This window comes from Gastrolobium bilobum, unplaced genomic scaffold (assembly GCF_033153095.1).
Source record: "Gastrolobium bilobum isolate Gb01-03AN ecotype WA unplaced genomic scaffold, APGP_CSIRO_Gbil_v1 utg37294, whole genome shotgun sequence".
NCBI lineage: Eukaryota > Viridiplantae > Streptophyta > Magnoliopsida > Fabales > Fabaceae > Gastrolobium > Gastrolobium bilobum.
The window spans coordinates 46757-61927 of record NW_026897691.1 but is presented as its reverse complement, the minus strand read 5'-3'; the positions used below and the strand labels follow the sequence as shown (position 1 = coordinate 61927).

General features: G+C 40.1%; 1 protein-coding gene across 1 annotated transcript; it reads right to left on the bottom strand.

Annotated features, from left to right (window-relative positions):
- Positions 1-9406: 9406 nt before the first annotated feature.
- Positions 9407-13336, bottom strand: LOC133309340 (uncharacterized). The gene is made up of 3 exons (XM_061510102.1): positions 13226-13336; positions 13021-13141; positions 9407-9681 (listed from the first exon to the last, which is right to left on the bottom strand). Exons 1-3 carry the CDS (start codon positions 13334-13336, stop codon positions 9407-9409), a joined length of 507 nt encoding a protein of 168 aa, XP_061366086.1.
- Between the last annotated feature and the right edge of the window lie 1835 nt (positions 13337-15171).

The window sequence follows — 15171 nt, the reverse complement described above, 5'->3', positions numbered from 1 at the left end:
TGTAATTGCACAATGAATACTTGATGCAATATGATGGAAGGGCTTTAGGCCTATTTTAGGATTATGATTTTGTGTATGTTTAGAAAATGCATGTAAATGGACATTGGTGATTGAAATAAGTCAAGGATTAATAAAGTGAGCAATATGGTATGAATTGTGTAATAACTATAAACTGAGTTGGGTTGTAAGTGCTCCAAGGCATTTTTGGTCCTTGTGTGTGCCACCCATTGGTTATTAGGTACATTTGAGGTATTAGAAAGCATTTGCAAACTTTGGGATTTTTGTAAAAACAAAGGAAACTCTGGCGAATTGGCAGCATTTAGCCGAATTTCGGGAGAACATATCTCCCTCCACAGAGGTCCGATAGGGACGTGTCATACGCCATTTTGAAAATTGAGATGTCATCTATCTTGTGGTAAAAATTGAGTGAATTCTGGGTTGAAAGCCGGCCTGGGGAAGGCAGAGAGTGCAGACTGCCCAATTGCTCACTGCACTTGTGGCAGTTCTGGTCCGATTTTGAGAAATTTATTCCCGCTTCGTTTCTTGGTCAAATTAGGTGTATGAGATATCAAATTGAAGATTGAGGTATCTAGTTTTTTGTATAAAAATTTGAGACAATTGGTTGAGTGGATTTCCTGCAGTAATTCGGGGAGTGAGGGATGTTTGGAGCTGTTTTGGGGTTGGCTGGCAGCTTTGCTTGTCCAACTTCAAACGGCGATATCCAGAGCAAACGAGATCAAAATAACTCGTGTGATAGCTTCCAAGAAAGTTAATTGAGTGGAGAATAACATATCAAAAGATGGGAGGCTTGTGGAATGAGATTTGTCAGCAGAAAAATAAAGACCGAACCATGTTCGGATAGGTAGAAAACGTAGAATTGAGAAAATAGCTAAGTGGATTTATGGGAACCCCTTAGTTGACTTGTAGTAACTAAAATAAGTATTCTGCAAAGAGTTTACAGTTACAGTCACAACTTTTAATTATTACGCTTTTTATTGTTTTAAATGCTCGCGTAATAAACAGAAAAAGTTTACTCACATTTTTATAAATGAATTGCTGTGATTGTAACTGCGCTTAATATCGTAATTAATGTTAACAATACCGGTGTACAATGGGCTTTTACATTTTATGGTATCAGAGCAGTTTTGTAAGCGAACTCTGATAATGCATAACTATATTTTTTGTTGCATAACTATCTGTGAACTGTTTATGATTACTGCATATGTGATTCCTCAGTGTGGGTCTGATTAACTCATTCCTTTGTGGTACATGTACAGATATCATCAGTAGGGCACGAGGTCGCCGTGGAACTCGAGGTGCAGGTCGTCTAGTAGCACAAGATCCTATTACTGCAGTTCTTAATGCTCTGCAGGAAGAGACTGCTGCAAATAGAAACATGACCGAGACCCTGATGAAAAATAGTCAGGATATGATGCATGCCTTCATGAATGAGATGAGGGCGGATAGGGCTCGGAACAGGAGGGATGATTCTCCTCCACATACGGCTACAGAGACTCGTACCCGTACGCCATCTGTTACACCTCACTAGGAGGGGAATGGTGCTAGTCGTTAGTCTGGTGAGGCTAGTCACCACACTACTGATCCTACTTATATCCCAAAGCCTTTTGTCGATCCTTCTGTAGTTGCTTAGTCGTTTGGGGTTGCTGGGCAATTATTTGTTGGTACTGATGAGCAGAGGCTCATTTCTTTCAGAAAGCATAAACCACCAGCATTTCAGGGGTCAAGGGACCCGAAGGTTGTGACTACCTGGTTGATGGATATGGAGAAAATATTACAGGCTATGGGGTGTCAGGATCCCCAGAGATTATTGTATTCTGTCTATATGCTTGAGGGGGATGCCCACGAGTGGTGGTACAATGCATCTTGTCCTTTTAAATCCAATGGAAACCGCCTTCTAAATTCATTGGTAGCACTTTTGAGCCTTTAAAACGATTGGATTTTGAGAAAAACCCTCCCCTAGGCCGTGGCTCGAGTTTGTAGATTTGTGATCATGGTGTTTCTAGGTGCTCCAATGGTGGAGTATGTTTAGGAGGAGCCTTGTGCCTAGCTTTTGAGTATGTTTCTTCACCATTTTAAAGGTTTAATCTTTTGATTTAATTCATGAACCCTAAGGGGAAATTTGATGATTTGTGTTGTTAGAGAGCTCAATTGAAAAATGTGTATTAGATGATAATGTCTTAGAATGAGGTGTTAGAGCTATAAATGTAATGAAAATTATTGGTGAAAAGTATGCTTTTTTAACTTAGAAAAATTTGAGAAGTGTCATGACTTGAGTTTTGAAAATGTGTTAGGATTGGATTGGTGAGTTGTTGTATGATTATATGTTGATATAATGGGATTGTATGAGGTGTAGAGTGGTTAAAATTGAGTAAAGATCCTTTAGAATTGCTTACGCTACAATTCGGCCATTTAGGGAATTGTCAGGATTTGATGTTGTTGGCATGGCTTGGATGATGAATCATGTATTAAATGGTATTTAGATGGGTTGTGTGGTGGTTGGAAGGTTGGAGAATCAATGAAAAATAATAAATGGTGTTGAGAGTCATAAAGGGTCCTAGAGTGAAATATTAAGCAAAACGACGTTTAAAAGACGATAAAATGAAAAACGGCACTTGATATGGCCTTTTGGCAACCTAAGGATGCTTAGAAAAATGGGAAAGAGAATTTAGAAAAATAAATCTCAAAATTACACTACTTTGGCCGAACCTACAAGGGTGTAGAGGAGGTTTTTGACGTTTTTCGCATTTTGATAGAATTGCCGTGTACTGACGATTCGTACATGGTTATTGTAGGTTGTCGTACGTCCATTTGAACCCCGAGCCGTGAGTCGGTGGATTGCCCTTGGTCTTGGACCAAGTGGGATTGAGGTAAGTGATTGAATCATGCTTGTATAATTGTTAATTGGCATGTGTACGTATGAGTTTTGAGTATTTGGGAATGTCCTCTGTGTAGGCATTCTGTTGAGTAACGAGCTCGGAGAATATACTGCTGTGGAGCTAAGTGAAGAGGCTTATTGAGGTAACCTCTTGGTACTGGGGCTTGATCCCCTTGTGTGTTCCACCATACCCGTTGAGGGTGATGGTAGGAAATGTATATGAGTAGTGTAGAATAATATGATCATGCATTTATTATGTATGTTAGTGGTACACTAGATGTACCGAGTCTCTGGCCAGTAGACAGTTTTTGCCTTCGGGCATTTCAGACTTCCACTGGATAGGTCTCCGAGAGGGCGTTCCAGTTGACCCAGGGTCGTGGCGTGTGATCCGGATAGGAGCACACTAGGAAGTCTCGGGTGTATGCGGATGGGAGGGGTACCTTGGTTTGTTGTTCTTGGAACACGCCTTGAATGAGACCCGTAGGCTTATATGTCGAGCCATTAGGCAGGGCGTTGCGTGGTATTGGTAGCTACCATTCCAGCTTCGTCGTATTTTGTATCCTTATATTCCCCAGTTTCTCTAAATCCCTTGGTATATCCCGTTTTTAAAAGATGTTATTGTATATTATTTATATGCATCGAAGTAAGCTATTGAGCGGAGTTTTCTCCAGAACCTCTGGGTTACTGAGATATATTCGTATATCTCACCTCGTCTTGGGGGCTTTATTTCAGGAGGTAGCAGTGGTACAGGAGCGGTGGGCAAGAGGCCCGTAGGATGAGTGTTGGAGAACATTTCTACTTTTTTCATTTTGATGGCCATAGGGCCTAGGATAGACTTAGGGCATGAACATCCCATATGTATGTAGGATGAGTTTCATGTCATATTTGTTCATGCTATTTTTGCCTAAGTCTACGTACATGTTGTATATGTCATTTTAAGCTTTATGTTTCAAGTTGAAATTTAAAGTTATGAATTTGTAAGTTGTAATATGTAATTGAGATGTTCTATTTACACAATGAATACTTGATGTAATATGATGGAAGAGCTTTAGGCCTATTTTAGGATTATGATGATGTGTATGTTTAGAAAATGCATATAAATGGACCTTGGTGATTGAAATAAGTCAAGGATTAATAAAGTGAGCAATATGGTATGAATTGTGTAATAACTATAAACTGAGTTGGGTTGTAAGTGCCCCAAGGCGTTGTTGGTCCTTGTGTGTGCCACCCATTGGTTATTAGGTACATTTGAGGTATTAGAAAGCATTTGCGAACTTTGGGATTTTTGTAAAAACAAAGGAAGCTCTGGCAAATTTTCTGTAGAATTGGCAGAATTTAGGCGAACTTCGGGAGAGCATATCTCCCTCCATAGAGGTCTGATAGGGACTTTTCATACTCCATTTTGAAGATTGAGATGTTATCTATCTTGTGGTAAAATTTGAGAGAATTATGGGTTGAAAGCCGGCCTGGGGAGGGAAGAGAGTGCAGACTCCCCAATTGCTCACTGCACTTGTGTTCTGGACCGGTTTTGGGAAATTTATTCCCGCTTCGTTTCTTGGTCAAATCAGGTGTATGAGATATCAAATTGAATATTGAGGTATCTAGTTTGTTGTATAAAAATTTGAGAGCAATTGGTTGAGTGGATTTCCTGCAGTAATTCGGGGAGTGAGGGATGTTTGGAGCTGTTTTGGGTTTGGCTGGCAGCTTTGCTTGTCCAACTTCAAACGGCGATATCCGGAGAAAACGTGATCGAAATAACTCGTGTGATAGCTTCCTAGAAAGGTAATTGAGTGAAGAATAACATATCAAATGATGGGAGGCTTGTGGAATGCGGTTTGTCCGCAGAAAAATAAAGACCGAACCATGTTCGGATAGGTAGGAAACGTATAATTGAGAAATTAACTAAGTGGATTTATGGGAACCCCTTAGTGACTTGTAGTAACTAAAATAAGTATTGCGCAAAGAGTTTACAGTTACGGTCACAACTTTTAATTATTACGCTTTTTATTGTTTTAAATGCTCGCGTAATAAACGGAAAAAGCTTACTCACATTTTTATAAGTGAATTGCTGTGATTGTAACTGCGCTTAATATCATAATTAATGTTAACAATACCGGTGTACAATGGGCTGTTACATTTTATGGTATCAGAGCAGTTTTGTAAGCGAACTCTGATAATGCATAACTATATTTTATGTTGCATAACTATCTGTGTACTGTTTATGATTATTGCATATGTGATTCCTCAGTGTGGGTCTGATCAACTCATTCCTTTGTGTTACTTGTACAGATATCATGAGTAGGGCACATGGTCGCCGTGGAACTCGAGGTGCAGGTCGTCTAGTAGCACCAGATCCTATTACTGCAGTTCTTAATGCTCTGCAGGAAGAGACTGCTGCAAATAGAAACATGACTGAGACCCTGATGAAAAATAGTCAGGATATGATGCATGCCTTCATGAATGAGATGAGGGCGGATAGGGCTCAGAACAGGAGGGATGATTCTCCTCCAGATACGGTTACAAAGACTCATACCGTACGCCATCTGTTACACCTCACCAGGAGAGGAGTGGTGCTAGTCGTCAGTCTGGTGAGGCTAGTCACCACACTACTGATCCTACTTGTAGATTTGTGATCATGGTGTTTCTAGGTGCTCCAATGGTGGAGTATGTTTAGGAGGAGCCTTATGCCTAGCTTTTGAGTAAGTTTCTTCACCATTTTAAAGGTTTAATCTTTTGATTTAATTCATGAACCCTAAGGGGAAATTTGATGATTTGTGTTGTTAGAGAGCTCAATTGAAAAATGTGTATTAGATGATAATGTCTTAGAATGAGGTGTTAGAGCTATAAATGTAATGAAAATTATTGGTGAAAAGTATGATTTTTTAACTTTAGAAAAATTTGAGAAGTGTCATGACTTGAGTTTTGAAAATGTGTTAGGATTGGATTGGTGATTTGTTGTATGATTATATGTTGATATTATGGGATTGTATGAGGTGTAGAGTGGTCAAAATTGAGTAAAGATCCTTTGGAATTGCATACGCTACAATTCGGCCATTTAGGGAATTGTCGGGATTTGATGTTGTTGGCATGGCTTGGATGATGAATCATGTATTAAATGGTATTTAGATGGGTTGTGTGGTGGTTGGAAGGTTGGAGAATCAATGAAAAATAATAAATGGTGTTGAGAGTCATAAAGGGTCCTAGAGTGAAATATTAAGCAAAACGACGTTTAAAAGACGATAAAATGAAAAACGGCACTTGATATGGCCCTTTGGCAACCTAAGGATGCTTAGGAAAATGGGAAAGAGAATTTAGAAATATAAATCTCAAAATTACACTACTTTGGCCGAACCTACAAAGGTGTAGAGGAGGTTTTTGACGTTTTTTGTGTTTTGATAGAATTGCCGTGTACTGACGATTCGTATATGGTTATTGTAGGTTGTCGTACGTCAATTTGAACCCCAAGCCGTGTGTCGGTGGATTTCCCTTGGTCCTGGACCAAGTGGGATTGAGGTAAGTGATTGAATCATGCTTGTATAATTGTTAATTGGCATGTGTACGTATGAGTTTTGAGTATTTGGGAATGTCCTCTGTGTAGGCATTCTGTTGAGTAACGAGCTCGGAGAATATACTGCTGTGGAGCTAAGTGAAGAGGCTTATTGAGGTAACCTCTTGGTACTGGGGCTTGATCCCCTTGTGTGTTCCACCATACCCGTTGAGGGTGTTGGTAGGAAATGTATATGAGTAGTGTAGAATAATATGATCATGCCTTTATTATGTATGTTAGTGGTACACTAGATGTACCGAGTCTCTGGCCAGTAGACAGTTTCTGCCTTCGGGCATTTCGGACTTCCACTGGATAGGTCTCCAAGAGGGAGTTCCAGTTGACCCAGGGTCGTGGCGTGTGATTCGGATAGGAGCACACTAGGAAGTCTCGGGTGTATGCGGATGGGAGGGGTACCTTGGTTAGTTGTTCTTGGAACACGCCTTGGATGAGACCCGTAGCCTTATTTGCCGAGCCATTAGGCAGGGCGTTGCGTGGTATTGGTAGCTACCATTCCAGCTTCGTCGTATTTTGTATCCTTATATTCCCAAGTTTCTCTAAATCCCTTGGTATATCCCGTTTTTAAAAGATGTTATTGTATATTATTTATATGCATCGAAGTGAGCCATTGGGCGGAGTTTTCTCCAGAACCTCTGGGTTACTGAGATATATTCGTATATCTTACCTCGTCTTGGGGGCTTTATTTCAGGAGGTAGCAGTGGCACAGGAGCGGTGGGCAAGAGGCCCGTAGGATGAGTGTTGGAGAACATTTCTACTTTTTGCATTTTGATGGCCATGGGGCCTAGGATAGACTTAGGGCATGAACATCCCATATGTATGTAGGATGAGTTTCATGTCATATTTGTTCATGCTATTTTTGCCTAAGTCTACGTACATGTTGTATATGTCATTTTAAGCTTTATGTTTCAAGTTGTAATTTAAAGTTATGAATTTGTAAGTTGTAATATGTAATTGAGATGTTGTAATTGCACAATGAATACTTGATGCAATATGATGGAAGGGCTTTAGGCCTATTTTAGGATTATGATTTTGTGTATGTTTAGAAAATGCATGTAAATGGACATTGGTGATTGAAATAAGTCAAGGATTAATAAAGTGAGCAATATGGTATGAATTGTGTAATAACTATAAACTGAGTTGGGTTGTAAGTGCCCCAATGCATTGTTGGTCCTTGTGTGTGCCACCCATTGGTTATTAGGTACATTTGAGGTATTAGAAAGCATTTGCAAACTTTGGGATTTTTGTAAAAACAAAGGAAACTCTGGCAAATTTTCTGTAGAATTGGCAGAATTTAGGCGAACTTCGGGAGAATATATCTCCCTCCACGGAGGTCTGATAGGGACGTTTCATGTGCCATTTTGAAGATTGAGATGTTATCTATCTTGTGGTAAAATTTGAGAGAATTCTGGGTTGAAAGCCGGCCTGGGGAGGGAAGAGGGTGCAGACTTCCCAATTGCCCACTGCACTTGTGGTAGTTCTGGATCGGTTTTGGGAAATTTATTCTCGCTTCGTTTCTTGTTCAAATTAGGTGTATGAGATATCAAATTGAATATTGAGGTATCTAGTTTGTTGTATAAAAATTTGAGAGCAATTGGTTGAGTGTATTTCCTGCAGTAATTCGGGGAGTGAGGGATGTTTGGAGTTGTTTTGGGGTTGGCTGGCAGCTTTGCTTGTCCAACTTCAAACGGCGATATTCGGAGCAAACAAGATCGAAATAACTCGTGTGATAAGGTAATTGAGTTGAGAATAACATATCAAACGATGGGAGGGTTGTGGAATGCGGTTTGTCCTCAGAAAAATAAAGACCGAACCATGTTCGGATAGGTAGGAAACGTAGAATTGAGAAATTAGCTAAGTGAATTTATGGGAACCCCTTAGTGACTTGTAGTAACTAAAATAAGTATTCCGCAAAGAGTTTACAGTTACGGTCACAGCTTTTAATTATTACGCTTTTTATTGTTTTAAATGCTCGTGTAATAAACGGAAAAAGTTTACTCATATTTTTATAAATGAATTGCTGTGATTGTAACTGCGCTTAATATCATAATTAATGTTAACAATACCGGTGTACAATGGGCTATTACAATTACACCACCCCCGCCACTACCATCATAACGCCATCGCCACCGCCACTGCCACCACCACCACCCTAATGTCTCCACAAACACCACCACCACCATGCCACTGCTACCATTGTTTCCGCCACCAACCACCATACCCACAACCATTGTTGCAGTCACTGCCGCCATCTCCACCACCACCATCCCCACCACTACTACTACTGCCGCCACCATTACCACCGCCATCGTCGCAGCCACTGCCAAAAAATGCCTCCCAAAAAATGATATCCGTAGAACTACCATTATCAATAAGAATTCTTTTTACCTAGAGGTTTGCCATGCAAGCAGAAATCACCAAAGGATCATCGTGACTTGGAATGATGCCTCCATAGTCATCGTCGTCAAAACTAATTGACTCATGACCTTTGAGATGTGTTAAGTCTTGCACATGGTTGCTTACAGTCATGACGACTTTTAAGTGTCGTTTCCTCTACGAGCTTGTTTTACTACCTCCTGCTGCCTCTTGACAATAGTGGCCAAAACTCCTGCATTATTTTTGGGCAATTGTAGCTGATTATGGTCCCTTGCTTGTTAATCTTGCTGTCTTTCGCGAGGAAATCCCCTTTTCTGCCTATCATCATGTTGTAAGGCGTGTTCGCATCCCTGCAGGATCTGGTCCAACTGTAATCTCTCCTTTCCTGTAACCTTCTTCTCTCAGGATTTCTATCAGTATCAGGGCTTCTATCGCGCCTCTTCTGCGCCTTATAATCCCTGCATGTAGCTATAAATTCCATGAGTTTACCTGCTCCGATTAGTGCCTCTATAGTATTTTTAAGGTCTTCAGTTGTATGGCCAACATCATCGTGGAATTTGCAAAATTTAGTTTCATCTTCCATTTTTCTTTAGTGGTGGAGGTTTTGCGACATTAACAAAACTAGCTTGAAAGACTTCCTTCAAGACGCGCCTACGAGAAGCATTCAAAGGAGTAGTATAATTATCAAACTTCTCCCATTTTCTCTTCTCCTTAAAGCGCCTTTGAAAATCTCTCTGGAAATCCTTTTCAAAGTTGTTAAGATCTACCTTCACCCCGGAATCATCACGAGAGTGCTTATAATCCTCCAGATTAATGAACTTTTCAGGTCGCGCTCTAAGGTCTTCTTCTTTTACCAATAAAATGGGGTGAAATGGATTGAGGAGAAAGAGAGAGTTATTACAAGTAGTATAAAAAATAAAAAAAATATACTAGGCCAGTCTGAGAGGCTCTAAGGCCGAGCTTTTGAATTAGAGCCTGTGGCCTTTTTATTAAACGAGCTTATATGTCTAAAATTGGTTGTAGGTGCTACATGCAGATTTGTGATCATGGTGTTTCTAGGTGCTCCAATGGTGGAGTATGTTTAGGAGGAGCCTTATGCCTAGCTTTTGAGTAAGTTTCTTCACCATTTTAAAGGTTTAATCTTTTGATTTAATTCATGAACCCTAAGGGGAAATTTGATGATTTGTGTTGTTAGAGAGCTCAATTGAAAAATGTGTATTAGATGATAATGTCTTAGAATGAGGTGTTAGAGCTATAAATGTAATGAAAATTATTGGTGAAAAGTATGATTTTTTAACTTTAGAAAAATTTGAGAAGTGTCATGACTTGAGTTTTGAAAATGTGTTAGGATTGGATTGGTGATTTGTTGTATGATTATATGTTGATATAATGGGATTGTATGAGGTGTAGAGTGGTCAAAATTGAGTAAAGATCCTTTGGAATTGCATACGCTACAATTCGGCCATTTAGGGAATTGTCGGGATTTGATGTTGTTGGCATGGCTTGGATGATGAATCATGTATTAAATGGTATTTAGATGGGTTGTGTGGTGGTTGGAAGGTTGGAGAATCAATGAAAAATAATAAATGGTGTTGAGAGTCATAAAGGGTCCTAGAGTGAAATATTAAGCAAAACGACGTTTAAAAGACGATAAAATGAAAAACGGCACTTGATATGGCCCTTTGGCAACCTAAGGATGCTTAGGAAAATGGGAAAGAGAATTTAGAAATATAAATCTCAAAATTACACTACTTTGGCCGAACCTACAAAGGTGTAGAGGAGGTTTTTGACGTTTTTTGTGTTTTGATAGAATTGCCGTGTACTGACGATTCGTATATGGTTATTGTAGGTTGTCGTACGTCAATTTGAACCCCAAGCCGTGTGTCGGTGGATTTCCCTTGGTCCTGGACCAAGTGGGATTGAGGTAAGTGATTGAATCATGCTTGTATAATTGTTAATTAGCATGTGTACGTATGAGTTTTGAGTATTTGGGAATGTCCTCTGTGTAGGCATTCTGTTGAGTAACGAGCTCGGAGAATATACTGCTGTGGAGCTAAGTGAAGAGGCTTATTGAGGTAACCTCTTGGTACTGGGGCTTGATCCCCTTGTGTGTTCCACCATACCCGTTGAGGGTGTTGGTAGGAAATGTATATGAGTAGTGTAGAATAATATGATCATGCATTTATTATGTATGTTAGTGGTACACTAGATGTACCGAGTCTCTGGCCAGTAGACAGTTTCTGCCTTCGGGCATTTCGGACTTCCACTGGATAGGTCTCCAAGAGGGAGTTCCAGTTGACCCAGGGTCGTGGCGTGTGATTCGGATAGGAGCACACTAGGAAGTCTCGGGTGTATGCGGATGGGAGGGGTACCTTGGTTAGTTGTTCTTGGAACACGCCTTGGATGAGACCCGTAGCCTTATTTGCCGAGCCATTAGGCAGGGCGTTGCGTGGTATTGGTAGCTACCATTCCAGCTTCGTCGTATTTTGTATCCTTATATTCCCAAGTTTCTCTAAATCCCTTGGTATATCCCGTTTTTAAAAGATGTTATTGTATATTATTTATATGCATCGAAGTGAGCCATTGGGCGGAGTTTTCTCCAGAACCTCTGGGTTACTGAGATATATTCGTATATCTTACCTCGTCTTGGGGGCTTTATTTCAGGAGGTAGCAGTGGCACAGGAGCGGTGGGCAAGAGGCCCGTAGGATGAGTGTTGGAGAACATTTCTACTTTTTGCATTTTGATGGCCATGGGGCCTAGGATAGACTTAGGGCATGAACATCCCATATGTATGTAGGATGAGTTTCATGTCATATTTGTTCATGCTATTTTTGCCTAAGTCTACGTACATGTTGTATATGTCATTTTAAGCTTTATGTTTCAAGTTGTAATTTAAAGTTATGAATTTGTAAGTTGTAATATGTAATTGAGATGTTGTAATTGCACAATGAATACTTGATGCAATATGATGGAAGGGCTTTAGGCCTATTTTAGGATTATGATTTTGTGTATGTTTAGAAAATGCATGTAAATGGACATTGGTGATTGAAATAAGTCAAGGATTAATAAAGTGAGCAATATGGTATGAATTGTGTAATAACTATAAACTGAGTTGGGTTGTAAGTGCCCCAATGCATTGTTGGTCCTTGTGTGTGCCACCCATTGGTTATTAGGTACATTTGAGGTATTAGAAAGCATTTGCAAACTTTGGGATTTTTGTAAAAACAAAGGAAACTCTGGCAAATTTTCTGTAGAATTGGCAGAATTTAGGCGAACTTCGGGAGAATATATCTCCCTCCACGGACGTCTGATAGGGACGTTTCATGTGCCATTTTGAAGATTGAGTTGTTATCTATCTTGTGGTAAAATTTGAGAGAATTCTGGGTTGAAAGCCGGCCTGGGGAGGGAAGAGGGTGCAGACTTCCCAATTGCTCACTGCACTTGTGGTAGTTCTGGATCGGTTTTGGGAAATTTATTCTCGCTTCGTTTCTTGTTCAAATTAGGTGTATGAGATATCAAATTGAATATTGAGGTATCTAGTTTGTTGTATAAAAATTTGAGAGCAATTGGTTGAGTGTATTTCCTGCAGTAATTCGGGGAGTGAGGGATGTTTGGAGTTGTTTTGGGGTTGGCTGGCAGCTTTGCTTGTCCAACTTCAAACGGCGATATTCGGAGCAAACAAGATCGAAATAACTCGTGTGATAAGGTAATTGAGTGGAGAATAACATATCAAACGATGGGAGGGTTGTGGAATGCGGTTTGTCCTCAGAAAAATAAAGACCGAACCATGTTCGGATAGGTAGGAAACGTAGAATTGAGAAATTAGCTAAGTGAATTTATGGGAACCCCTTAGTGACTTGTAGTAACTAAAATAAGTATTCCGCAAAGAGTTTACAGTTACGGTCACAGCTTTTAATTATTACGCTTTTTATTGTTTTAAATGCTCGTGTAATAAACGGAAAAAGTTTACTCATATTTTTATAAATGAATTGCTGTGATTGTAACTGCGCTTAATATCATAATTAATGTTAACAATACCGGTGTACAATGGGCTGTTACAATTACACCACCCCCGCCACTACCATCATAACGCCATCGCCACCGCCACTGCCACCACCACCACCCTAATGTCTCCACAAACACCACCACCACCATGCCACTGCTACCATTGTTTCCGCCACCAACCACCATACCCACAACCATTGTTGCAGTCACTGCCGCCATCTCCACCACCACCATCCCCACCACTACTACTACTGCCGCCACCATTACCACCGCCATCGTCGCAGCCACTGCCAAAAAATGCCTCCCAAAAAATGATATCCGTAGAACTACCATTATCAATAAGAATTCTTTTTACCTAGAGGTTTGCCATGCAAGCAGAAATCACCAAAGGATCATCGTGACTTGGAATGATGCCTCCATAGTCATCGTCGTCAAAACTAATTGACTCATGACCTTTGAGATGTGTTAAGTCTTGCACATGGTTGCTTACAGTCATGACGACTTTTAAGTGTCGTTTCCTCTACGAGCTTGTTTTACTACCTCCTGCTGCCTCTTGACAATAGTGGCCAAAACTCCTGCATTATTTTTGGGCAATTGTAGCTGATTATGGTCCCTTGCTTGTTAATCTTGCTGTCTTTCGCGAGGAAATCCCCTTTTCTGCCTATCATCATGTTGTAAGGCGTGTTCGCATCCCTGCAGGATCTGGTCCAACTGTAATCTCTCCTTTCCTGTAACCTTCTTCTCTCAGGATTTCTATCAGTATCAGGGCTTCTATCGCGCCTCTTCTGCCTTATAATCCCTGCATGTAGCTATAAATTCCATGAGTTTACCTGCTCCGATTAGTGCCTCTATAGTATTTTTAAGGTCTTCAGTTGTATGGCCAACATCATCGTGGAATTTGCAAAATTTAGTTTCATCTTCCATTTTTCTTTAGTGGTGGAGGTTTTGCGACATTAACAAAACTAGCTTGAAAGACTTCCTTCAAGACGCGCCTACGAGAAGCATTCAAAGGAGTAGTATAATTATCAAACTTCTCCCATTTTCTCTTCTCCTTAAAGCGCCTTTGAAAATCTCTCTGGAAATCCTTTTCAAAGTTGTTAAGATCTACCTTCACCCCGGAATCATCACGAGAGTGCTTATAATCCTCCAGATTAATGAACTTTTCAGGTCGCGCTCTAAGGTCTTCTTCTTTTACCAATAAAATGGGGTGAAATGGATTGAGGAGAAAGAGAGAGTTATTACAAGTAGTATAAAAAATAAAAAAAATATACTAGGCCAGTCTGAGAGGCTCTAAGGCCGAGCTTTTGAATTAGAGCCTGTGGCCTTTTTATTAAACGAGCTTTTATACAAGTTCAAGCTTGGTGACAACAACCAATTTTAGACATATAAGCTTGGGCCTTCACGAGTCGAGTCAAAGGCCCTGGTTTGCTTAGCACCCCTACTTACGAGATCTTCCTAATTATGAATTGAATTTGATGGTAAAGCAGAATACCATCCTAAGGGCTATTTCCTTCAACGTTGTTAGAAACAATCAACAAGCAACTGGATCTAACACATCTTGAGCCATCATATTGGTTTGAAATTGCTCCAGATGTTCCTGAGGGTCTCCTTTCCAGTTATATTTTTCTGTAGTGCTCTTAACGTCTCTCGGAATTGGTAAATTCATGATATGAGAAGTGAAAGGATGCGCAACTTGAGAAACTGTTTCTGAATTTTCCTAAGAGTTTTCGTGTACTTCTCGCTCCTCGACTTTCTTTTTATCTTTATTTGAAGGACCAGGATCCCTTTTTAAATACTCAGGTCCTGGTTCACTTTCATCAGATTTTTCAATTTCCAATTCATTGCATTTCTCTTTCTCTTTTTCTTTTTCTTTCTTTTTTCTTTCTCACTCTTTAATTTTTTTAACTGAGCCAATTCCCGATTTTGTTGAACAATTTTCTTATTTTGCTAGGTGATGAGCTCTAATAGTTGTTGTGTAGTGGGTGGATTTTCATTACGTACTAAAATTGGAGCAACATATGACACAGATTTCTCGCGTGAAATCTGTGCTCCCTTTTTCTTCGCCCTGGAGCCGTTTTGAGATTTGCTTCTGGTATCAACCATGTTTTTGATTTGTAAAGGAGTGGGATTCAAAATTTATCGTTCCCTACAGGCGGTGCCAATGATTTGACTAGTTCAAGATTGGATGAGCCAAATCACACACGGTTGGAGGTTGAAGACTATGGGCCTTTGAACTGTAGCAAATCAGCTCGAATCTATGGTGAAGTGGGCTTCTCTTTGGATTGGCAATATTGTGACTCTGGCACAATGGAAGTGACTGGGGGGTACCTA

Excerpts from the sequence above, each read along its gene's own strand:
- LOC133309340 (XM_061510102.1), bottom strand. The coding sequence starts at position 13,336 with ATGACTGTAAGCAACCATGTGCAAGACTTAACACATCTCAAAGGTCAT. Across the intron at positions 13,142-13,225 it reads CAAGTCACGATGATCCTTTG|GCATTTTTTGGCAGTGGCTG; the intron begins GTGATTTCTGCT and ends ATTTTTTGGGAG. Across the intron at positions 9,682-13,020 it reads CAATGGTTGTGGGTATGGTG|AAGAAGACCTTAGAGCGCGA; the intron begins GTTGGTGGCGGA and ends TATTGGTAAAAG.